The sequence below is a fragment of the Choloepus didactylus genome, chromosome 4 (assembly GCF_015220235.1).
Source record: "Choloepus didactylus isolate mChoDid1 chromosome 4, mChoDid1.pri, whole genome shotgun sequence".
NCBI classification, from domain to species: domain Eukaryota; kingdom Metazoa; phylum Chordata; class Mammalia; order Pilosa; family Megalonychidae; genus Choloepus; species Choloepus didactylus.
The window spans coordinates 123,163,370-123,190,273 of record NC_051310.1 but is presented as its reverse complement, the minus strand read 5'-3'; the positions used below and the strand labels follow the sequence as shown (position 1 = coordinate 123,190,273).

Here is a 26,904-nt window from a genome sequence, read left to right as displayed (position 1 = left end):
AAGAGATATAGAGAATTTTAACAGACATATATAGAACCTTACATGCCAAATCACCAGGACACTCATTTTTCTCTAGTGATCATGGATCTTTCCCCAGAAGGGACCATAAGCTGGGACATAAAACAAGCCTCAATAAATTTAAAAAAAAAAAAAAAAATTTGAATATGCTCAAAGCACATTCTCCAACCACAATGGAATACAAATAGAAGTCAATAATTTTTGAATTGTAACTCCACTATTTAGTTCCTACATTATATAAATACACAAACTCTAAATGACAAATCAGTGGTTTTGAACTCAATGCAAAATATGTAATTTTAGACAACTATACAAAGGTGGGGGAATGGAGGAGTATAGGAACATAGTTTATGTGTCCTATTGAAGTGAAGGTGGTATCAAAGAAAAACAAGATTGTTACAGATTTAAGAGGTTAATTTTAAGCCCCACAGTAAACACAAAGAAATTATCAGAGAATATGACCACAGAGATGAAAAGTAGAGTATGGGTTAAGAGAAATGGGGGAAGGGGCAATGGGGAGTTAAGAAATGAGTGTAGGGTTGCTGTTTGAGGTGAAGGGAAATTACTAGTAATGGATGGTGGGAAAGAGCATTACAACATTCTAAATGTGATTAATCCCACTAATGGAATGCTAGGGAGGGGGTGGAATGGGAAGATTTAGGCTGTATACATGTTTCCACAATTGAAAAAAATTAAAAAATAAAAAAGACAGTCCAAATAGATGACAACTGAATGCCAAGGATGAACCTGGATGGGATAGGAAGATGGAAGACAGGAGGCTCAAAGGGACAAAGCTGAGATATACGGAAAAGGAAATACAGAATGCAAGCTTTGTATCATTGTTGAATCTCTTGTACTTCTTAGCTGCGCTTAATGGGATTGCATAAAAGAATGTTTTTGTTCGTGGGAAGTGTATATGTGAATTATAGTGTTTGTTCAACGATGTGTGCAGCTAGCTCTCACATGTTCAGAAGACAAAGCAATAGATGATGGATGATAGATAGGGAGGGAGGGAGGGAGGGAAAGAAATAGCGATGTGACAGCATGTTAAAGTTGGTGGATTGGGGTATCGGGGGAGGGGGGTCAGGGTATGCTGGAGTTCTGTGTATGGGGTTTGTATTGTTTTTGCAACTGTTCCTATAACTATGAATTTATTTCAAAATAAAAAAAAAAGTTATTCTAAACTAAAAAAAAAAAGAAGACACTAGGTGACCATAAAGAGTTTGAAAGCATAGAAAGAAAAATAATACATCTTATGGGAATGAAAGACACAACAGATGAAATTAAAAATACACTAGAGGCATACAACTGCAGAATTGAAGAGGCAGAAGAAAGGATCAGCAAGCTAGAAGATGGTGTATCCAAATTCAAACACACAAAAGAACAGATGCAGAAGAGAATGGAAAAATTTGAGCAGGGTCTCAGGGAAATGATTGACAACATGAAGCATGTATACATACATGTCATGGGTGTCCCAAAAGGAGAAGAGAAGAGAAAAAGGCCAGAAAGGATATTTGAGTAAAAATGGCCAAAAATTTCCCAACTCCTCTAAAAGACATAAACATGCATATCCAAGAAGTGCAACAAACATCAAACAATAAATTCAAACAGACCTACTAAAAAACATACACTAATCAGACTGTCAAATACCAAAGATAAAGAGAGAATCCTGAAAACAGCAAGATAAAAGCAATTTACAAATAAGACAACGTACGATTTCTCATCCAAGACAATGGAGATGAGAAGGCAGTGGTACAATGTATTTAAGATACTGAAAGAGAAAAATTGCCAGGCAAGAATTTTTATCCAGCTAAGATGTCCTTTAAAAACGAGAGAGAGGCAGGGCAAGACGGCGGAATGGTGAGGTTTATGTTTTAGTTACTCCTCTGGGGCAGCTGCTAGATAACCATGAACTGTGTGGAATGGATGCTGCAGAGGAATATGAGTTTGGACACAAGTGATACAAAAGTCTCCACTGCATGGACCAGCTAAGCTCAGTGAAATCAGTAAGTTCTCATGGCCAGGAGGACCGCAACCCTCCCTGCCAAGCACAACAGACTGTTTTGTGGCTGGTCTTCTGAGGGAGGAGGGGCCGTTGGTGCTGGCAACCAGGAGGGAGAACTGCAGTTGCAGCACTGATTAACAAACTCAGACTGCTGAACAAAAACCATAGATAAACTGAGACCAGACACTGGAGAATCTGGGAGCAGTCAGCCTGGTGGAGAGGAGCTAGGGCTAGAAAAAACACAAATAAAAAAGAGACTTTTGGAGTTGGGGATGAATATAATACGGAGAAGGGCTGCGCTCAAACAGAATCAGGCACATATGAAAACCCAGGGGGCCAGGACTCTTCTCTGAAAAGCTGGTTTTTCTGGTTTCATGCTTATTACTCAATTGCTTTCCAACACCTTGTCCTTTTGCATTTCAATAAGCCATCAGAACTGCAAGGACTGAATTAAAGGGCTTTTCTTTAAATAGTCTACACTGGGCCTTCCTTTTTCTTTTCTTTTCTTTTTTTTTTTTTTTATCTTTTTCTCTTCTTTTTTAAACAACTATTCTAACTAGCCAATTACACAAAGCCTCAAAGACTTGTAATTTGGACCCAGGCAAGAGCAAAGCTAAGATAGCTCTGAGAGACAAAGCAATAAACCTAGCAGGGGAGAAAATGCACTAAAGACCATAATTTCCACAAGAAAAGGGGGGAGTGGCCCAGCTCCAGTGGAAGCCTTCCTTTGGGGAACTCAGACCCCAGGGGTTGGAATTCAGAAACAGGTTCAGTCAGCCATGCCCCTGACAGGGTCAGGGTCACCGGAAGAACTAAAGGTCCCATACCTCCTCACACTGGTGGGGGAGCAGCGAGCTGGCAAGTGTCACCTGCTGGACACCATAGGAAAAACACAGAGTCTAAAGGCCTCACAGGAGGGTCTCATTCTCAAGGAAATGCCATACCCTCCTCCTGAGATCTGCCCTCTTTGGAATACGAAAACATGACTGCGGAGACCCTCACAGAAAAAGGCTACATAGAGGCAGGGAAAGAAACAGAAAAACAACAGGTGAAAAACTCCGATCAACTAAATAGAACATAAGTCAGAGGTCTAGAATAAGCTGAACTGAACATCAAAGGTTAGAGAACAAAGCAAACCAACATGAAAACCCTGGGTAAAAGTATGAAATGAGCTCCAGAATAAACTAATCAAGAAAGTCAGATGCCTAGACAGCTTAAGATAATGAGCCATACTAGGAAACACGAAAATATGGACCAGCAAAAGGAACAAACTAATAGTTCAACTGAGATACAGGAGTTGAAGCAATTAATGTTAAATCAATTCAATGAACTAAGGATGTTAAAACAAATCTACATCAACTCAAAACTTAAGTCAATTAACTGAGGGAAGACATAGCAAAAGAGATGAAGGATATAAAGATGACACTGGTTGACCATAAAGAAGAATTCATAAACTTGAAAAAACAAATGGCAGAACGTAAGGGCATAAGAGAAGCGATAAAAAAGACAATGGAGGGATACAATAGTGGATTTGAACAGGCAGAAGAAAGAATCAGTGAATTGGAAAACGAGACATCTGAATTCACACACAAAAAAAAACAGAAGGTGAAAAGAATGAAAAAATACAAGCAGGGTCTTAGGGAGCTAAGTGACAACATGAAGCACACGACATACTCATTACAGGTGTCCCAGAGGAAGAAGAGAGGGGAAAAGGGGCAGAAAGAATAATAAAAGAAATAGTCACTGAAAATTTCCCAACTCTTATAAAAGACAGAAAATTACAGATTCAGGAAGTACAGAATACCCCAAACAGAATAGATCCCAATAGACCTACTCCAAGACACTTACTTATCAGATTGTCCAACATCAAAGACAAAGAGAGCATACTGAAACTCTCTCAGTGTCTGTCTGAAAGCAGCAAGAGAAAAGCAATCCATCACATACAAGGGAAGCTTGAAAAGATGATGTACAGATTTCTCCACAGAAACCATGGAGGCAAGAAGACAGTGGTAATGAAGATACTGAAAGAGAAGAACTGTCAACCAAGAATTCTATATGCAGCAACTGTCCTTCAAAAATGAGGGAGAGATTAAAATATTTTCAGACAAACAGACACTGACAGAGTTTGTGAATAAGAGACCAGCACTACAAGAAATACTAAAGGGAGTGCTACAGGCTGACAGGAAAGACAGGAGAGAGAGGTTTGGAGAACAGGGTAGAAATGAAGATTATCAGGAAGGGTAAACAGGAAAGAGAGGAAAAAATCAGACATGACAAATAAAATCCAAAAGACAAAATGGTAGAAGAAAGTACTGCCCTTACAGTAATAACACTAAATGTTAATGGATTAAACTCCCCAATAAAAAGACACAGACTAGCAGAATGGATAAAAAACAGGACCCATCTATATGCTGTCTGCAAGAAACTCACTTTAGAAACAAGCACAAAAACAGGCTGAAAGTGAAAGGTTGGAAAAAGATATTTCATGCAAACAGCAACCAGAAAAAAGCAGGAGTACCTATATTAATATCAGACAAATTAGACTTCAAAAGTAACACAATTAAAAGAGACAAAGAAGGACACTATATATTAATAAAAGGGTCAATTCATCAAGAAAACATAACAATCATAAATATTTATCCACCAAGCCAGAATGCCCCAAAATTCATGAGGCAAACAATGAGAACACTGAAAGGAGAAGTAGATACCCCCACAATAATAACTGGAAGACTTCAATATACCACTCTCATCAATGTATAGAACATCTAGACAGATGATCAATAAGTAAGCGGAGATGTTAAATTGTACGATAAGTGAACTAGACTTGACAGACATTTATAGAACACAACACCCCACAACAGCAGGATACACATTTTTCTCAAGTGCTCATGGAACATTTTTTATGATAGACCACATGTTGGGTCACAAAGCAAGTCTCAACAAATTGAAAAATACTGATTTTATAAAAAACACTTTCTCAGATCATAATGGAATGAAGTTGGAAATAAATAACAGGCAGAAGACTGTAAAATGCACAAATAAGTGGAAACTAAAAAACATGCTCTGAGAAAACCAGTGGGTAAAGGAAAAAATTACAAGAAAAATTAGTAAATACCTTGAGGCAAATGACAATGAAAGTGCAACATACCAAAACTTACGATATGTAGCAAAGACAGTGCTGAAGGAAATTTTATTGCCTTAAACACGTATATTAAAAGAGAAGAGAGAGCAAAAACTGAGGCATTTACTGTTCACCTAGTGGAACTAGAGAAAGAACAGCAAACTAACCCCAAAGCAAACAGAAGGAAAGAAATAAACGAAATAACAAAGATTAGAGTAGAAATAAATGAAATTGAGAATAGGAAAACAACAGAGAGAATAAACAAAACCAGAAGTTGGTTCTTTGAGAAAATCAAAACTGATGGACCCCTAGCTAGGCTAAGAACAACAACAACAACAAAAACAAACAAACAAACAAACAAAAACACAAGAGAGTGGATGCAAATAAATGCAATCAGAAACAGGAAAGGGAACATAACTACTGACCCTGCATAAATAAAGGGGATAATGAGAAGATACTATGAGCAACTATATGCTAATAAACCAGACAACTTAAGACGAAATGAACAACTTCCTAGAAAAACATAAACAACCAACATTGACTTGAGAAGAAGGAGACGACCTCAACAAACCAATCACAAGTAAAGAAATTGAGTCAGTCATCAAAAAGCTACCAAAAAAGAAAAGCCCAGGACCAGATGGCTTCACAGGTGAATTCTACCAAGCATTCAAGAAAGAATAGTGCCAATCCTGCTCAAACTCTTCAAATAAATTGAAGAGGAGGGAAAACTAGCCAACTCATTCTATGAAGCCAACATCACTCTAATACCAAAACCAGATAAAGAGACACTACAAAGAGAAAATTACAGACCAATCTCTTTAATGAATACAGACAGAAAAATCATCAACAAAATACACACGAATTGAATCCAGCAGCACCTTAAAAGAATTATACACCAAGACCAGGTGGGGTTTATTCCAGGTATGCAAGGCTGGTTCAACACAAGAAAATCAATTAATGTAATACACCACATCAATAAATCAAAGTGGAAGAACTACAAGATCATCTTGATCAATGCAGAAAAGGCATTTGACAAAATTCAACATCCTTTCTTGATGAAAACACTTCAAAGGACAGGTATAGAAGGGAATTTTCTCAATATGATAAAGGCAATATAAGAAAACCCAAAGCAAACATCATACTCAATGGGGAGAGACTGAAAACTTTCCCTCTAAGATAAGGAGCAAGACAGGGATGCCAAGTGTCACCACTGTTATTCAATATTGTACTGGAAGTTCTAACTAGAGTAATTAGGCAAGAAAAAGAAATAAAAGGGATCAAAATTGGAGAGGAAGAAGTAAAACTTTCACTGTTTGCGGATGACATGATTCTATATGTAGAAAATCCAGAAAAATCTACTGCAAAGCTATTAGAACAAATTAATGAATACAGCAAAGTGGCAGGCTACAAACAAGATCAACAAGCCAAAATCTATAGTGTTCTTATACACAAGTACTGTGCAAAAAGAGGAAGAAATCAAGAAAAAAATTCCACTTACAATAGCAAGCAAAAGAATCAAGTATTTAGGCCATGAAAGACCTACACAAAGAAAACTACAAGAAACTGCTAAAAGAAATCAAAGAGGACCTAAAAAAATGGAAGAACATACTATGTTCTGGATTGGAAGACTAAATATAATTAAGATGTCAAGTCTACCTAAATGATTTATAGAGTCAATGCAATACCAATTAAAATCCCAACAAGTTACTTTGCAGAAGTAGGAAAACCAAAAACCAAATTTATTTGGAAGAGCGAGGTGCCCCGAATAGCCAAAAATATCTTGAGAAAGAGGAATGAAGTGGGAGGTCTCAAACTACCTGACTTTGAAGCATACTGCAAAGCTACAGTGCTCAGAACAGCATGGTACTGGCACAAGGATACATACACCAACCAATGGAATCAAATTGAGTGTTCAGAAATAGATTGAACTGATCTTTGATAAGGCAGTCAAGCCAAAGCAACTGGGACAGAGCAGCCTCTTCAATAAATGGTGTTTGTAGAACTGGATATCCATTTCCAAAGAATAAAAGAGGACCCTTGTCTCACACCTTATACCAAAATCAACTTGAAATGGATCAAAGACCTAAACATTAGCACTAAGACCATAAGACTCTTAGAAGAAAATGTAGGGAAATTTCTTAAAGATCAGTCACAGGAGGTGGTTTCCTAGACCTACACCCAAAGTGTGAGCAACCAAGGAACAAATAGACAAATGGGAGCTCCTCAAAATTCAACACTTTCATACATCAAAGGACATTGCCAGAAAAATGAAAAGGCAGCCTACACAACGGGAGACAACATTCGGAAACCACATGTCAGGTAAGGGTTTAATATTCCAAATACATAAAGCGATCCTATAACTCAACAACAGAAAGACAAACAACCCAATTAAAAACTGGGAAAAAGACATGGACAGACACTTTTCTGAAGAGGAAATACAAATGGCTCAAAAACATACGAAAACATGCTCAACTTCACTGGCTATTAGAGAAATGCAAATCAAAACCACAATGAGACATCATCTCACACCTATCAGAATGGCCAATATCCAAAAAAACAGAAAATTACAAGAGCTGGAGAGGATGTGGAGAAAAGAGGCACACTTATTCACTGTTGGTGGGAATGTAGAATGTGCAACCACTCTGGAAGACTGTGGCAGTTCCTCAGGAAGCTAAGTATAGATATGCCATAAGATGCAGATATTCCATTACTAGATATATACTCAGAGGAACTGAAAATTAAGACACAACGGACATTTGTAAACCAATGTTTATCGTGGCATGATTCACAATAGCCAAGAGACGGAAACAGCCCAAATGTCCAACAACAGACAAGTGGATAAACAAACTGTGGTATATACACATGATGGAATATTAACAAGCTGTAAGACAGAACAAAGACCTGGAATGTATAATAACGTGGATGAAGCTTGAGGACATTATGTTGAGCAAGTTAGCCAGAAACAAAAAGACAAATACTGTATGGTCTCACTAATATGAACCAACATTAAAAAGCAAAATTTGAGAATTAAAAGCTGATAACACAGGCTACCAGGAGATAGAAAGAGAGCAGAGATCAGGCATTTGATGTTGAAAGACTACAGAATATTCAGCAGGATTGATTGTATAGATACAGAAATAGATAGTATAATACTTTGTGATGGTAGCACAATATTGTAACTGCACTGAACAAAGATGTCCATGAGTAAAGATGAAAGAGGTGGGCTATGGGCAGAACGACACCTGAGGTAAAGACAGAAGATAAAGACTGGGACTGCTTAACTTAGCAAAAACTGGAATGGTCAATGATTGTGACTGTACAAATATAAAACTGTTCTTGCATATGGGAGAACAAATTAATGTCAACGATGCAGTGTTCAAAAGGGGATGGTAGTGGTGAAAATACAATCAAAGCAAACTGGAGGCTATGGTCCACGGTAACATTGTAATATGCTTCCATTAAATGTAACAAAGGCAATACACCAAAGCTAAATGTGTATGAGAGGGGGATAAAAAGGAAGGATATGGGATTCTTGGTAGTGGTGGTGTCATCTGATCCTACTATTATATTGTATTGTAAGATATTTTTCTTTTTATTATCTTTTTTATTATTCGTTTAAAAAAACTGTTTTTTCATAGTAATCAATATGCTAAAGTGCTGACTGTGGTGATAAATGCACAACTATATGATGATACCATGAGCAACTGACTGTACACTGTGGATAATTATACAGGTTGTGAATATAGATCTATAAAATTGTATGGAAAAACATAAACAAGAGATAAAACATGGAGAGAAAGAGGTACGTATTTACTGTCGGTTAGGAGGTAGAATGGTATAGCCTTTCTGGAGGACAATGGGATGGTACCACGCAAAGCTAAGTATGTGGGTACCATAGGTCCAGCAACCTCATTAGGGGGCATTTACCTAGAGGATTTGAGAGCAGGGACATGAATGGACATACGCACACTAGTGTTTACGGAGAGAGAATCCATGATTTGCAATGGGTGGAGATGGCCTAAGAGTACATTGACTGAGGAACAGAATGGTGAACTGTTGTGTGCGCATACAATGGAATACCGAGCAAATGCAAGGAGCGAAGCTGAGACACGCAATGAGATGAATGGAACCTATAGACAGCATTTTGAGTGAACTACGCCAGAAACAAAGGCAAACACTATAATGCCTCATCAATATGGACTAACTACAATGTGTAAACTCAGAATTGAACCTTAGAGCACAGCTTATCAGGGGAACACTTTTTGTAACGGTCCCTAGATTGTAAGATCTTACAACAGTCACACCTATTCCTGAATTGTAATGGCTATCTCCAGATCCAAGATACTGATCCCTTTGTGTATAACCTGATCAATCCCTGGAACTTTGGGTATCTGTGTGACACCCGAAACTTAGAGCTAGAACTCAGCAGATATGCATGTCAGTATTAGAACATACAGCAACTGTTAAAAAACCTGAAAAAGGGTCCAGACTTCAACTAGAGATATCAATGAAGCAGATGTGGTTAGGATTAGGGCAAATCAGGCCAAAGGGTAAAGGACAATACTGACAGCATTTTAAAACCTCAAATTCCATGTGAGAACAAGGGAATAGACATTTACTGGGGCAAGATTTATATTTCCTATACAATTTAACTCATACAGTTTGTTCAAATACCATAATTATATGGAACTTTTAATAGGATGTGAGACCTGATAGGTCTGCATAAGTTAGTGTGAAATAGCGACACATCCCAAAGTAATTTGGGCAGAGAATAAAAACATATATGCAGGGCTGCCCTGAGGAGCTGAGGAAATGCAGAGGTGTTGGGCCTCTTCACCTGGATTGTTGCTGATGTTCTCACAAACATTGAGGACTGACAGTTTGATGTGCCAAGCCCTCTATCATGGGACTTGCCCTTATGAAGCCTGTTACTGCAAAGGAGAGGCTAAACCTGCTTATAATTGTGCCTAAGAATCTCCCCCGGAGTGCCTGCTTGTTGCTCAGATGTGGCCCTCTCTCTCTAACTAAGCCAACTCGATGGGTGAACTCACTGTCCTCCACTCTACATGGAATCTGACTCCCAGGGGTGTAAATCTCCCTGGCAACATGGAATATGACTTCTGGGGATGAATCTGGACCCAGCACCATGGGATTGAGAGCATCTTCTAGACCAAAAGGGGGAATGTGAAAGGAAACAAAATAGTTTCAGTGGCTGAGAGATTCCAAATGGAGTTGACAGGTCACTCTGGTGGGCATTCTTATGCACTATATAGATAACCTTTTTTAGGTTTTAATGCATTGGAATAGCTAGAAATAAATACCTGAAACTAGCAAACTACAATCCAGTAGCCTTGACTCTTGATATAGCATTGCAGCTTACAAGAGGTGACAGTGTGACTGTGAAAGCCTTGTGGATCACAGTCCTTTTGTCCAGTTTATGGATGGATGAGTAGAAAAATGGGGACAAAAAACTAAATGAAAAATAGAGTGGGGGGGGTGTGGATGTCCTTTTTTACTTTTCTTTTTATTCTTATTTTCACCTTTTCTGGTACAAGTAAAATGTTCAAAAGATAGATTGGGGTGATGAATGCACAACTATATGATGGTACTGTGAACAACTGATTGTACACTTTGGATGACTGTGTGGTATATGAGCATATCTCAATAAAACTGAAAAAAAAAAAAAAAGAGAGAGAGTGAGTGGTACTGAGAATATCTTCTTGACCAAAACGGGGATGCAAAATGAAAGGAAATAAAGTTTCAGTGGCTGAGAGATTTCAAATGGAGTCAAGAAGTCACTCTGGTGGACATTCTTATGCACTATATAGATAACACCTCTTAGGTTTTCATGTACTGGAATAGCTAGAAGTAAATACCTGAAACCATCAAACTCCAACCCAGTAAGTAGTCTGGACTCCTGAAGACGATTGTGTAACAATGTAGATTACAAGAGGTGACAGTGTGATTGTGAAAACTTTGTAGATCGCACTTCCTTTAACTAGTGTATGGAAGGATGAGTAGAAAAATGGGGACAAAAACTAAATGAAAAATAGGGTGGGATGGGGGGATGATTCGTGTGTTCTTTTTTACTATTATTTTTTATTCTCATTCTGATTCTTTCTGGTGTAAGGAAAATGTTCAAAAATAGATTGGGGTGATGAATGCGTAAGTATATGATGGTACTGTGAACAGATGATTGTACACCATGGATGTCTGTATGGTATGTGAATATATTTTAATAGAAACAAATTTAACTTAAAAAAAAAAGAAAAAAAAAGAGAGTGTTTAAAATATTCACAGATAAAGAGAAGCTGAGAGAGTTCATTAACGAGACATGCTCCACAAGTAATATGAAACGGAGTTCTGCAGGCTGAAAAGAAAAGACAGGAAAAAGGCTTGAAGTAGAGTGTAAAAATGAAGATCATCATTTTTACATAAAAGTAAAAAGAGAGAAAAATAGGATATGCAAATAAAAGCCAAAGGATAAAATGGTTGAAGTAAGTACTGCCTTAATATTAATAACACAGAATGCTAATGGATTACATTCCCCAAACAAAAGACACAGATTGGCAGAATGGATAAAAAAAATATGATCCATCTACATGCTGTCTACAAGAGACTCATTTTAGACCCAAAGATACAAATAGGTTGAAAGTGAAAGGTGGGAAAAAGATATTCCACATAAGCAGTTAAAAAAAAAAAGAAAGAAAGAAAGAAAGAAAAGCCAAGGTAACTATACATCATAAAAGGAAGAAAGAGCTAAAATCAAAGACCTAAGTGAACACCCAGAGAAACTAGAGAAAGAACAGAACAGTAAACTAATCACAAAGCAAGCAGAAGGAAAGAAATAACAAAAATTAGAACAGAAATAATGGAAATTGAAAACAAAAAAGCAATAGAGAATAAAAAAAAAAGTTGTTTGACAAGATGAATAAAATTGACAAACTCTTAGCTAGACTGATAAAGAAAAAAAGAGAGAAGATGCAAATAAATAAAATCAGAAATAAGAGGAGGGACATTACCACAGAAATAAAAATCATAAGAGGATCCTATGAGCAACTGTACACCAACAAACTAGATAACTTAGATGAAATTGACAAATTCCCAGAAACACACGAACCACCTACACTGACTCTACAGGAAACAGAAAATCTAAATGGACCGATTCCTAGTAAAGAGATTGAATCAGTCATCAAAAATCTGCAAGCAAAGAAAACTCAGGAACACATGGCATCACGGGTAAATTCTACAAAGCATTCCAAGAAGAATTAATACTAATCCTGTTCAAACTCTTCCAAAAAAATCAAAGAGGAGGGAACACTAACTCATTCTATGAAGCCACATCACCCTAATCACAAAGCCAGACAGAGATACTACAAGAAAAGAAAATTCCAGACCAATTTCTCTCATGAATATAGATGCAAAAATCTGCAACAAAATATTTGCAAATCCCGAATTCAAAAGCACATTAAACGAATTATACACCATGATCAGAGGGGTTTACCCAGGAATGCAACAGTGGTTGAACATAAGCATCAATCAATGTAATATACCACATTAAGAAATCGAAAGGGAAAACCTCATTATCATCTCGACTAATGCAGAAAAGTCATCTGACAAAATCCAGCATCTTTTCTTAATAAAATCACCTCTAAAGACATGAATCAAGGGAAACTTCCTCAACATGATAAAGGGCATATACAAAAAAAACCCACAACTAACACTGCACTCAATGGTGAGAGACTCAAAGCTTTCCCTCTAAGATCGGGAACAGGACAAGGATGTCACGTGTCACCACTGTTACTAACATTGCATTGGACATTCTAACTAGAGCAATTAGGCAAGGAAAAGAAATAAAAGGCTTTGAAATAGGAAAGGAAGGAGAAAAAATTCCATTATTTGCAGATGACATAATCCTGCACTTAGAAAGTCCTGAAAAATCTACAACAAAGCCACTACAGCTAATAAACAAGTTTACCAAAGTGGCAGGATACAAAATCAACACAGAAGAATCAGTACTATTTCCAAACACTAGTAACAGGCTATCCAAGGAGGAAATCAAGAAAAAAATTCCATTTACAATAGCAACTAAAAGAGTCAAATATCTAGGAATAAACTTAACCAAGGATGTCAAGGATCTACACGAAAAAAGCTGCAAACCATTCCTAAAAGAAAACAAAGATGACCTAAATAAATAGACGGACATTCGTGTTCATGGATTGGAAGATATTAATTGAAAGATGTCACGTCAAATCTAACCAAATTGATATACAGATTCAATGCAATACCAATCAAAATTTCAACAGCCTACTTTATAGAAATGGACAAGCCAATTATCAAATTTATTTGGAAGGGTAGGAGCTTCAAATACACAAAAACATCTTGAAAAAGAAAAATGAAGTTGGAAGACTCACACTCCCTACTTTAAAGCATATTACAAAGCTACAGAGGTCAAAACAGCATGGTACTGGCATAAAGATAGGCATATTGATCTATGTATGGATGAACTGACATTTCAGATATAGACCCTTAGATCTATGGTCAATTGATTATATATATATATATATATATTTTTTTTTTATTGAGATTGTTCACATACCATACAACTATCCAAAGATCCAAAGTGTACAATCAATTGCCCATGGTACCATCGAACAGCTATGCATCTATTAACACAATTAATTCTTTTTTCAATCTTTGGAACATTTTCATTACCCCAGAAAAGAAATAAAGACAAAAAAAGGAAACTCAAATCCTCCCATACCCCTAACCAGCCCCCCTGCATTATAGATTCATAGTTTTGGTATAGTACATTTGTTACTGTTGATGAAAGAATGTTAAAATACTACTAACTGTAGTATATAGTTTGCAATAGGTATAAATTTTTTTCCATATGCCTCTCCATTATTAACTTCTAGTGTCATACATTTGTTCTAGCTCATGAGAGAAATTTCTAATATATATACAGTTAATCATGGACATTGTCCACCACAAGATTCACTGTTTTACACATTCCCATTTTTTAACCTCTGTTCTAGTGTGCTAAAAATCTGTTCTAGTTTGCTAATGCTGCCGGAATGCAAAACATCAGAGATGGATTGGCTTTTATAAAAGGGGGTTTATTTAGTTATACAGTTACAGTCTTAAGGCCACAAAGTGTCCAACGTAACACATCAACAATCGGGTACCTTCACTGGAGGATGGCCAATGGTGTCCGGAAAACCTCTGTTAGCTGGGAAGGCATGTGGCTGGTGTTTGCTCCAAAGTTCTGCTTTCAGAATGGCTTTCTCCCAGGATGTTCCTCTCTAGGCTGCAGTTCCTCAAAAATGTCACTTAGTTGCTCTTGGGGTGTTTTTCCTCTCTCGGCTTCTCCAGAGCAAGATTCTGCTTTCAACAGCTGTCTTCAAACTGTCTCTCATCTGCAGCTACTCTCTCAGCATCTGTACATTCTTCAAAGTGTCTCTCTTGGCTGTAGCGCCTCTTCAAAATGTCTCAGTCTCAGGTGCACTGAGTTACTTCTGTTTGTCAGCTCATTTATGTGGCTCCAGTAATTTAATTCAGACCAACCCTGAATGGACGGGTCAACACCTCCATGGAAATTATCCAATCAGAGTCATAACCTACAACTGGGTGGGGCACATCTCCACGGAAACAATCAAAGAATTACAATCTAATTAACACTGATAGGTCTGCCCACACAAGATTACATCAAAGATAATGGCGTTTGGGGGGACATAATGCATTCAAACCAGCACAACCTCCAACTTTCCTTCTGGTGACATACGTGACTCTAAGCTTACCCCTTCCACCATCTTCATACACCTTCCAGCACTGTCAGTTATTCTCAACATGCTACCATCACCTCTGTCCCTTTCCAAATGTTTAAGTTCACCCTAGTTGAACATTCTGCTCATAATAAGCAACCGTTCCCCATTCTTTAGCCTCATTCTACATCCTGGTATCTTATATTTCATGTCTATGAGTTTACATATTATAATTTGTTCATATCAGTGAGACCCTGCAGTATTTGTCTTTATGTAGTCTGTCTTCTTTCACTCAATATAGTGCCCTCAAGGTTTCTTCATCAACCCATGTTTTTAAAGACGGTTTTGTTCATACAACATACATTCCATCCTAAGTAAACAATTGTTGGTTCCCTGTACAGTCATGTATTTATGTATTCAGCACCATCACCACTATCTATATAAGGACATCTCCATTTCTTCCAGAAAGAAGGAGGAAGAGTCAAAGAAGGCAGAGAGACAAAAGAAAAAGAAGAGAGAGAGAGAAAAGAGAAAAACAGCACAGCTAGAAAGCAATAAAAGGAAAGGTAGTATTAACCTAAAGTAGAATAAAGAGTTAGACAATATCACCAATGCCAGGAGTCCCATAACCTTCCTCTCTCCATCTCCCCCCCATATGCATTTAGCTTTGGTATATTGCTTTTATCATATTAAAGAAAGCATAATACGATGTTCCTGCTAATTATAGTCTCTAGTTTGCACTGATTGTATTTTCCCCCCAATCCCACCCTATTTTTTAAAATCTTGCAGTGTTGACATTCATTTGTTCTACCTCATGCAAAAACATATTTGTACCTTTTATTACAATCTTTGAACACCCTAGGTTTCCCTGAGTCACACAGTCCTAGTCTTTAACCTTACTCTTTTGTTCTGGTGTCCCACATGGTCCCAGCCTTCTTCTTTCAACCATATGCAAAGTCATCTTTGTTCAGTGTACTTACATTGCTGTGCTACTATCTCCCAAAATTGTTTTCCAAACCTCTCACTCCTGTCTTTTCCTTTCTGTCTGCAGTGCTTCCTTTAGTGTTTCCTGTAGAGCAGGTATCTTGTTCACAAACTTTGTCATCATCTGTTTGAGAATATTTTAAGCTCTCCTCATATTTGAAGGACAGTTTTGCCGGATATAGGATTCTTGGTTGGTGGTTTTTCACTTTCAGTATCTTAAATATATCACCCCACTTCCTTCTTGCTTCCATAGTTTCTACTGAGAAATCTACATACAGTTTTATCAAGCTTCCTTTGTACGTAATGGATCACTTTTCTCTTGCTGCTTTCAGGATTCTCCCTTTATCTTCAATGTTTGATAATCTGATTAAGTGCCTTGGTGTACGCCTATTAAGAACTATTCTTTTGGGGGTACACTGTGCTTTTTGGATCCATAATTTTATGTCTTTCATAAGAGATGGGAAATTTTCATTAATTATTTCCTCTATTATTGCTTCTGCCCCTTTTCCCTTCTCTTCTCCTTCTGGGACACCAATGACATGTACATTCCTGGTTTTGTCCTTATATTCCCGCAGACATTGCTCATATTTTTCCATTCTTTTCTCTATCTGTTCTTTTGTGTTTAGGCTTTCAGGTGCCTTGTTCTCTAGTTCCTGAGTGTTTTCTTCTGCCTCTTGAGATCTGCTGTTGTATGTTTCCACTGTGTCTTTCATTTCTTGTGTTGTGCCTTTCATTTCCATAGATTCTGCCACTTGGTTTTTCAAACTTTCAATTTCTACCTTATGTACGTCCAGTGTTGTCATTATACACTTCATCTCTTTTGCCATATCTTCCCTAAACTTTTTTAATTGACTTAGTATTAGTTGTTTCAATTCCTGTATCTCAGCTGAAGTGTAAGTTTGCCCCTGTGACTGGGCCATAACTTCCTTTTTCTTAGTGTAGCTTAATATTTTCTGTTGTCTAGGCATCGTTTCCTTGGTTACCCCAATTAGATTTTCCCAGACCAAAACGGGTTCCAGTCCCAGAAGGAAGAAATATTCAGTATCCGGTTTCCCTGGGGGTGTGTCTCAGAAAATTGGTACACCCTGTGATGCCTCAGGTCACTGTGCTTTTCTGCCAAGCAGGTGGCACCTATCAGCCTGTAGCTCCCGACTGGTGTAAGAAGGTGTGGCTCATGGCTGTCTTCCCCCAGGTTCTGGGGTCTGGTTCTGAATGGAAGGCAGGTAGTAGAGCTGGGCCCTACCTCTTTCCTCCTAGGAAAGATAGACCCCCTAGGGAGAGGTCATTAGCATTTCAGTGGTCTCTCTCTGCCTGTGCTATCTCCACCCTTGTCTGGGTCAGAGTGCTGGGAACTGAAAATGGCTTAGGCTTTCTCCACTGATTGAAACAGGGACAGAAAGCCCCCTTCGGCTCTCCAAAGTCAGTTGTCACCCAAAGCCTATCTGCTTGTTGGGGATTCATAGCTTATATCAAGCAGTCCATGTTTGTTAATTAAAACCGCAGTTGGAGCTCAGCTGAGCTATATTCACTTGCTCAGAAAGAACTGCTCTCTAGCACCAGGAGGCTTTGCAGCTCGAGCCATGGGGGGAGGGTGCTCCCAGCTTGGATCCACAGTTTTTACTTACAGATTTTATGCTGTGATCTCGGGCATTCCTCCCAATTCAGGTTGGTGTATGAGTGGACGGTCACGTTTGTCCCCCCGTAATTATTCTGGATTATTTACTAGTTGTTCCTGGTTGTTTATTAGTTGTTCCGGGGGGGCTAGGTGGCTTCCACTCCTCTCTATGCTGCCATCTTAAGTCCCTGGTCAATTTTTTTTTTGACAAGGCTTCCAAGTCTACTCAACTGGGACAGAACAGTCTCTTGAATAAATGGTGCTGGGGGGAACTGGATATCAATATACAAAAGAATAAAAGAGGATCCCTATCTCATATCCTATACAAAAATTAACTCAAAATGGATCAAAGACCTAAATAGAAGAGCCAGCACTATAAAACTCCCAGAAAATGTAGGGAAACACCTTCAAGATCTTGTGGTAGGCAATGGATTTTTAGACCTCACACATACCCAAAGCACAAGCAATGAAAAAAAAATAAATGGGACCTCCTTAAAATGAATACTTCTGTGCTTCAAAAAACTTTGTCAAAAATGGTAAAAGGCAGCCAACTCAATGGGAGAAAATATTGGAAACCACTTATCTTACAAGGGTTTGACATCCGGAATATATAAAGAAATTCACAAATAAAAAGACAAATAACCTGATTTTTAAATGGGCAAAAGACATTAACAGTTTTCTAATGAGGAAATACAAATGGTTAAAGAGCACATGAAAGGATTCTCATCTTCACTAGCTATTACGGAAATGCAGATCAAAACCACTAGACATCACTTCACATGTATTAGAATGGCCACTGTTAAACAAATGGGAAACTAAAAGTGTGGTAGAGGCTGTGGAGAAACAGAACACTAAATTCTCTGCTGGTGGAAATATAAAATGGATAGCCACTATGAAAAGCGGTTTGGCAGTTCCTCAGAAACTAAGTATAGAGTTGTCTTATGATCCAGCAATCCTGCTACTAGGTATATACCCCAAAGAACTGAAAGCAAGGAGGCAAACCGACATTTGCACACTGATATTCACAGCGGCATTCTTCAAGATTGTCAAAAAAATGGAAACAATCAAATTGTCCATCAACAGAGGAACAGATAAACAAAACGTGTTATATACATATAATGGAGTATTATTCAGCAGTAAGAAGGAATGAAGTCCTGAAGTATGCAGCAACATGGATGAGCCTTGAGGACATTATGTTGTGTGAAATAGGTCAGACACAAAAGGACAAATATTGTATGCTCTCACTAAAATGAACTAATTACACTATGTAAACTCATGGTCATAAAATCTAGAATATAGGTTACCAGGAAACAGAATGAGGCTAGAGAATAGGGAGTGATTGCTTAAGATGTGCAGAATTTTTAACTAGGTTTAATTTAAATGAGTGGAAATGGATAGAGATGATGGTAGTACATTATTATGAGCATAATTAACAGTGCTGAACTGCATGTGGTTGTTAGGGGAAGTTTAGAGTCATATATGTCAATAAAAGGAAAGCCAGAGGTTAAAACATGGGAATGTATAATTCCATAAATCTCATGATGGACAATGACTGCAATTAACAGTACATATCCAAAAAAATTTCTTCCATGACCTAGAATAAATGTACAAAACTAGTACAAGGAGTTAAAAGAATGGTAAATGGGGGAAAAAGCACTTATTGCAAACTATGGACTATGGTTAATAGTAATATCTTAATATTCTTTCATTAACAGTAACAAAAGTACCACACTAATGCCAGGGATCAATAATGGGAGAGTGGGAAATAAGGGGAACAGGATGTCTTTGCTTTTCTTTTCTTTTTCCATTTTTGTTTGCTTCCTGAAGTAATGTAAAGGTCTGAAAATAGATAGATAGTGGTGGTGAATGCACAAATATACAAATATGAGATGATACTGTGAGTCACTGATTATATACTTTGGATAGATTGTATGGTGTGTGAATATATCTCAATAAAATTGCATTTAAAAAACAGCATGATACCGTTATAATAGATATACTGAACAATGGAATTGATTTGAGAATTCAGAAACAGACCCTCACTTCTATGGTCAATTGATATTTGACAAGACTGCCAAGTCGACCCAACTGGGACAGAATAGCCTCTTCAAAAAAATGGCACTGGAGATACAAAATACCATCAATATGCCTTTTAATGAAATGTTACCAATACTGCAAAACAACCTCATTTTTATCAGGCTACATGTTCAGTCTGAAAGACTCTTACTGGCCAAACCTAAGAAAATTTGAGCATCAAAATAACCAGAGATACTAATAGATATTAACTACAGAATAAAATAAGAATCCATCAGTCCATACCCATACCAACAGAAGTAAATGAATGAAAAGGGTAAGTTCTTTCTCAGAGTAGAATTCCAACTAATAAATGTGGAAGAAATCATAGAATTAGAAAAAAATCACTGTTTGTTATGAAACAAAAAGACATGGAGGAATTATCCCAGATTCAAGCAGAGTAAGAGACTGACAGCTAAATGCAAGGGAGATATTACACCAAAGTAAGGAGAACAGCAGGACATCTGGCAAAATTTGGGACTTTTTCTCTTTATAGGAAAAGGACATTAGTGGGACAATTGGCAAAATATAAATAAGGTCTGTAGATTTGTTAATAGCATCGCAGCCATGTTACTTTCCTGGTTTCCATACAGGAAATTAATAATTGTACAATAATTGTACAATAATTGTACTATGATTATGGAAGCCATTAATATTTGGGGTAAAACACGGGTTTGTTTGTTTTTTTTTGGTGGAGGTGTACTATTTGTGCAACTTATTTTATAAATCTAAGTTATTTCAATATAAAAATAAAAAATAAAATAAATCACCAAAAAAAAAAAAATTGGCACAGGGAGAACTGGATACTCACATCCAAAAGAATGAAAAAGGACCCCTATCTCACCCCTTATACAAAAATTAACTCAAAATGGATCAAAGACTTATATAGAAGTGCCAGAACCACAAAACTTACAGAAGAAAATGTAATAAGGAAGCACCTTCAAGGTCTTGTGGTAGACAATGGTTTCTTAGACCTCACACACCCAAGCAACAAAATAAAAAATAGATAAATGGGACCTTCTCAAAATTAAAAACTTCTGTTCTTCAAAGGACTTTGCCTACAAAGTGAAATGGCAGAAAACATTTGGAAACAACATATCTGATAAGGGTTTGATATCCAGAATATATAAAGAAACCCTACAATCAACAATAGACAGACAACTCAATTTTTAAAATGGGCAAAAGACATAACACATTTTTCTAATGAGGAAATCAAATGGCTTAAAAGCACATGAAAGGATGCTCATCTTCACTAGCTATTAGGGAAATGCAGATCAAAACCACAAGATATCACTTCACACCTATTAGAATGGCCACTGTTAAACAAACAGGAAACTAAAAGTGTGGAAGAGATTGTGGAGAAACAGGAACAGTTATTTGCTGCTGGTGGGAATGTAAAGTGGATAACAGCCACTGTGGAAAACAGTTTGGCAGTTCCTCAAAAACTAAGTATAGAGTTGCCTTATGATCCAAAAATCATGCTGCTAGGTATATACCCAGAAGAACTGAAGGCAGGGACGCAAACAGACATTTCCACACTGATATTCACAGTGGCATTATTCACAATTGCCAAAAGATGGAAGCAATCCAAGTGTTCATCAACTGATGGATAAACAAAATGTGGTATATACATATGATGGAATATTATTCAGCTCTAAGAAGAAATGATGTACTGATGCATGCGACAACATGGATGAACCTTGAGGACATTATGTTGTGTGAAATAGGTCAGACACAAAAGGAGAAATATTGTATGATCTCACTAATAAACTCATTATAATAAGCAAACCCAGAGTTAGAATCTATAATATAGGTTACCAGGAAATAGAATGAGGGTAGAGAATGGAGACCTTATGCTTAGTTTGTACAGAATTTCTAATTAGGTTGATTGTAAATGTTTGGAAATGGATAGTGGTGATGGTAGCACATTACTGTGAGTGTAATGAACAGCACTTAATTATGTATATAAATGTGGCTGAAAAGGGAAGTCTGGGTTCTTGTATGTTACTAGAAAGAAAGCTATAGGATAAAACATGGGACTGTATAACACAAACCCTCTTGCGGATGATGACTGTGGTTAATAGTACAAATGTAAGAAGTTTTTTTCAGGAATTGTAAAAAATACACATTGCCATTACAAGATGTTAACAGTAAGAGTAGTATATGGGGAAAAAATACACCTAATGCAAACTTTGAACTATAGTTAACAGTAATATTTTAATATTCTTTCATCAGTTTTAAAAGAGGTACCACACCAATGCAGTGTCAACAATGGGGGGGGGGGTAATACGGGAATGTTGTATTTTTTTACGTTACTTTTATGTAAACCTACAATTTCTCCACTCAAAAAAAAATAACCAAAGTAGTGCCAATTTTCTTCTTTGCCTCCTTCTATTCAAACAAGCTGCAATATTCCTTATTTTCCCCCAGGAGATTTAATAAAACTATTTCCATACTGAATTTTGTTTAATAAGAACCTTTTTAACAATGGTCAGCAATCCTATACAGTTGAAAGCCACATAACGTTAAACTGTGCAAGATAGGAAAAAGAGAGTCAGTTACTTACTTATTAAACAGGAAAAAAGTAGAGGAGAAAATAGGGATTAGATTTACCTAAACCCCCAGATCTCACCCTGCCCCTACAGGATTTGAGTCTCAGATTTGACAAACGTAATAAATATCCAAAAAGTAAGGAAGTCACATGAGTGTAGCCTACAAGTGAGGGACAAATTAGTTCATAAACTAATGATCTTTGCTTTAGCCCTGGACAAAATGCAAATGAACTAAAAGGCATTCAGGTAATTGTAATGCTGAAATAATCCCAAATCTGGAGAACACACACAAAAGATGGAGGTTGGTTAACCTCTTAAGAAGTTAACTTTCACCAGGGGTCTATAACCCCAAACCTCTGAAAGGGTCCATGGATAGAATTCAAGGTGTCCTTGTTTGGGGATGAGAAGATAATTACATCTTTATTTTCACTAATCTCTAACTGAAATTTAGTATTTCCAAAAGCAATGAACCACAGTAGTATTAACAGTACTTGTGACTTGGTCACCAATAGAAATTGTTTTGTTTTATGGTTATGTAAAAGCTACAGGAACATTTTTAACATCTTAAGTAGGGGAGTATCCATAAAAATGTTTCTCTTATAACAGGGATTAGTGTAGTAATTAACTAGGAAACAATGGAGTATATCTTGGTTCCATAAATAATTTCACTGTATCTAAACAATTTAAACACTCAAATCAGTTTTTGGAAACATGAATATAATTCAGAAACAAAACAGATGCTCATCATCTTTTCCCTGTTCAAGAAGTTTTTGTCTTGTGGAAATTGTCCTTTTTTGAAAGTCCGAACACATGAATGAAATCCTGGTACATTCTGAGAGGGTATTTCTTTAATAACTTTCCTCTTATCTTTATTTAGGTTTTCAACTTTGACTCTGTCAATTTTCACACTTCATTTATAGAAAATAGCTGATTTAAAATAAGATTTAAAATTCATTAGCACACTATTATGCAAAGTTAGCTTATATCTCAAAACATTTTCTCTTATGTCTTTGGGATAGGACACTACAATAAAATTTACTCTTTAACAAGTAATTCTTTTATCTTACTCAAGGTAAAGCCTCTGTCTATAAGCACACACTTTTAATGTAATTCATAAAAAGAAATAATATGGGGAAAAGGCCAATGCATAATTACTGGACTTCCAAAATCAAGCTATGTAAGAAATAAATTTTTATAAGTTTTATAAGCTATTCTAATCACTAATTCCTGAAGAAATCTTAGGAAATATGTATCATTAATTCCATGTTATAGGAATAAAACTTATCACCAGGGAAAACAATTTAAAAAAGTAACGTGCAATTGTGGGAACCCTGGACATGGCACGTGAAAATCTGAGTGACTGCCAACCTGAGGAAGTTTAATCAACCTAGTTTTAGTTTCTCTATAAAATGAAAACTGGAATACCTTTCTCACAGCACTACTGTGAAGATTAAATAAATCATAAAAAAATTCTTGCATAGTGCTTTGCACACTTGTTTAATTTTTTCCTTCTTTATCCAAAGTTACATGGTAAGTTAATAAGTACAAGCACTACAAAGAAAAACAGCTCCAGTTCATGTAAAGAACTCACTTGTAATGTACCAGATGAGCAGTTCTTAACATTTTGCTCTCAGGACCTTTTCACACACTTAAAACTTACAATGAATCCCAACATGCTATTTATTTATGAGAGTTACATCTATCCATATTTACCATATTGGAAAACCAAGAAATTTTTAAAATATGTATTTATTTAAATATAACAATAAACCCATTACATTTTAATATAATTATTTCTCTGAAAAATAATTACATTTTCCAAAACAAAAAAATTTGTGTCTAGAAGAGTTGCATTGTTTTACATTTTTGCAAATCTCTTTAATGTCTGTCTTAATAAAAGACAGCTGGATTCTTATATCTGCTCCTGTGTTCCATCTGTTGTACCACATTGCCTTGGTTGAAGCATGTGAAGAAAATGTAGCCTCACAAGATAGGTGGCTGGTAAAGGGAGGAAGAGAGGACTTCATACAACCCTTGAAAGGGTCTCAAGTCCCCAGACCACACTTCAGAACTGCTGCAGTAGATAAACATTTAAAGTCAAAACCCTTGGTTTAAAATAAAAAAAAAATTTTTTTAAATAAAAAAGGATTAAATAACAGTACTTGCTATACTGGATGGTCAAAAATTTTGAAGACATATACCAATTCAAGAGAGCACGCAATAATTTTAAGCTGTCACGAACATTCAAGAGATAAGCACAACACTAAGAAAAGTATTTATTCAGCATTAAATACGTATAAGGCACTGTGTTCAAAAACACAACAAAGCAAAACATACATCATTCCAAAAATCACATTGTGTTCATTCATCCCAGTATACTAAAGGAGAAAAGCAGGAATGTTTGTAATGAAAACGACTAAAATAAAAAATATTTGTGGTTTAATCCAGTTAACCAAAAAGCTTAAATACAACATTCTGATCTTTGAGGGTTCCAGTTCATCATATTTTACTATGGAGGATCTCTGAAGTTGAAGCCTGGAAGGAACAGAAGAAAAAATTGATAACAAAAATATTTTAGAACAGAAACCTTCAGGTGTAACTTTCTAAGTATTACTTGCATACATTGGAGAGAGTGCTACAGAGCAGGATAGACTGAAGAACCTATCATGATAGCAAAAGGTGAGGTAGGTAGGGTTAAAAATGGGGGGGAGGGTAGCGGAAAGGGGGAAGAACTCTTTACCTAACTGTCCAAATTAACCATTAGTCTTTAGCATACTATCAGAATCCACAGGAACCAAATTTTGTTTCATAATTTCTTTCTTCAGCAGTTTTGACTTTTTAAGGATTGATATTATATGACTTTTATTCTTTCGTAGAGGTCATCAAACTAAAAAAGGTAAATCTTACTTATTTTTAAAATAGAATAAAACTCATTCAATCTTACAATTACTACAAGAGACTATAGAATCCTATACATCGAAGACAATTATGAGATCTTACTGATTTTATTTTTCCTATATCTTGAAATATTATGCTGATTCCATCATCCTGGGAATTATTTCACAACTGCTCATCAATTATCTCCTAAGCTAAAAAACAAAACCAAAATAATAAGAAAAGCAAAGAATGATTTGTCTAGAAGCATGATGCAATAGTGAAATAAACTGTCCCTAAAGCAGAATCCTTCAATTTTTTGCTATTGTCTTAACACTGCATAAAATACTGCATCAACTTGCAAGAATATAAAAGACTGAAGACTTCATCTTTGTAGTCTGCTTTTAGTTTTCATTAAATAGAGTTAATAATTCAGATTTTTTTGTTTTCTGCCTATAAAGAAAATAGGCAGAGGAAGGCATTTTGTAATCATTGGATGAATCAGAAGATGAAATGCAAAGACAGCAGCACTTCATAACAAAGACAGTGAACTTGACCATTATTATAAGGGAAATCTCAGACTGAGACTTCAGATGAGAGACCCTAAATTTTCTCAAATTCAATAATCAATAAGTGAACAACAGATTTCTAAAAACAAAATGGAAATACAGCATTCTCACTTAACAAGAAAGACCTCATCACACAACATGTTTACAGGAATCTGGACAATGATGTTTTTCTAAAATGACATATGACAATATTCGTTTATCCTTTATGTCACTAAATTTTACTTGATACAGTTCATAAGTGGACAAGTACTGAATGCAGGCATATAAAACGTGACTGGAGAGAAACAGATGTTATAGAAATTTTAAAATTTTCATTGGATTGATCATTCTAATTGGTGTCTATAAATCTAAAACTGAAAGGTTTTGTAATTATGGCACTGAGAAGATGGCCATCCTCTCATCAACAAAATTATGAACCAAACAATTCTTTAAGTATTACATTTTGATGATACACATGCAAAAAGAAGTCCCAAAAGGAATGTTATAATCTATTAGAAAAGTATTTGAAATCTAGAATCAGTATTGACAAGATTAATATATTCTATGTTTGTGTACAATAGTTGGTAAGTAGTTCGTTGCATTCAGAGGATGTTGCTCATTTTTGGAAAAAAAAGGAATAAAATCTGGGCAACATGTGACAATGAAACATTATATGCTTGTAAGTTACAGATCTACACAAATAAGAGATTCAGAAAAGGAGTGAGAGCAGAACCAAGGGTACAAAGTTTTAGAAGATCTAACATAAGAACTTCAAAACTCTTCAGAAATATAACTTGGACAAAATTTCTTTAAAGTTTAGAATTGACCAAGTAGTACCCAACAAGAAACTTTCCTTAATTGGTACTATTAGGAAGAACTGGGTTGAATTTCTGTGAATTTTCACAAAAAAGGAAGAAAAAGTCAATCACACATAACCAGGATTTCAAACACATTTGATGATTTTTACTGTCCTAGGAAAAACTTGTCACTTTCAAAGCTCAAAGCATTTTCAATCATCAATAGATTCAAAACCCATTGCATAAATTAACTTGAAGTGATCTGTACTACACAGACTAAAGGAGGGGTCAACACACTCAATAAGAGTCAGATCTTATATTTGCAAAAGAATGTCTTGCAGATGGCCTATGACTGATACTAGTACAGAGAATGCTTTCAATTACAAAACCGTAAGTTAACAAAAAGAAAAATTTCTCATGCAACTAGGAAAATAATTTGCAGGAACTAGGAAGAATGTTGTCTACCCTCTAACCCTCTGTCACTTGTCCTTTTGCACAGGTCCCACCTGTGGGAAGAAAAGAAGTTCTTTGTATAGATTTTTAAAAACCTCAA

The 26,904-nt window shown here is 36.3% G+C and overlaps 2 protein-coding genes across 2 annotated transcripts in view; one reads left to right on the top strand and one right to left on the bottom strand.

Moving 5' to 3' along the window:
• The window catches only part of ZNF280D (zinc finger protein 280D), a 166,573-nt gene that overhangs the window by 135,538 nt on the left and 4,131 nt on the right, over nucleotides 1-26,904 (bottom strand).
• LOC119532781 (serine/threonine-protein phosphatase 1 regulatory subunit 10-like) overlaps nucleotides 3,006-26,904 on the top strand; it is a 49,080-nt gene continuing 25,181 nt past the window's right edge. Inside the window, exon 1 of the mRNA XM_037835090.1 lies at nucleotides 3,006-3,071. Within this exon, the coding sequence (XP_037691018.1) occupies nucleotides 3,006-3,071 (66 nt within the window). The remainder of the gene's footprint in view (nucleotides 3,072-26,904) is intronic.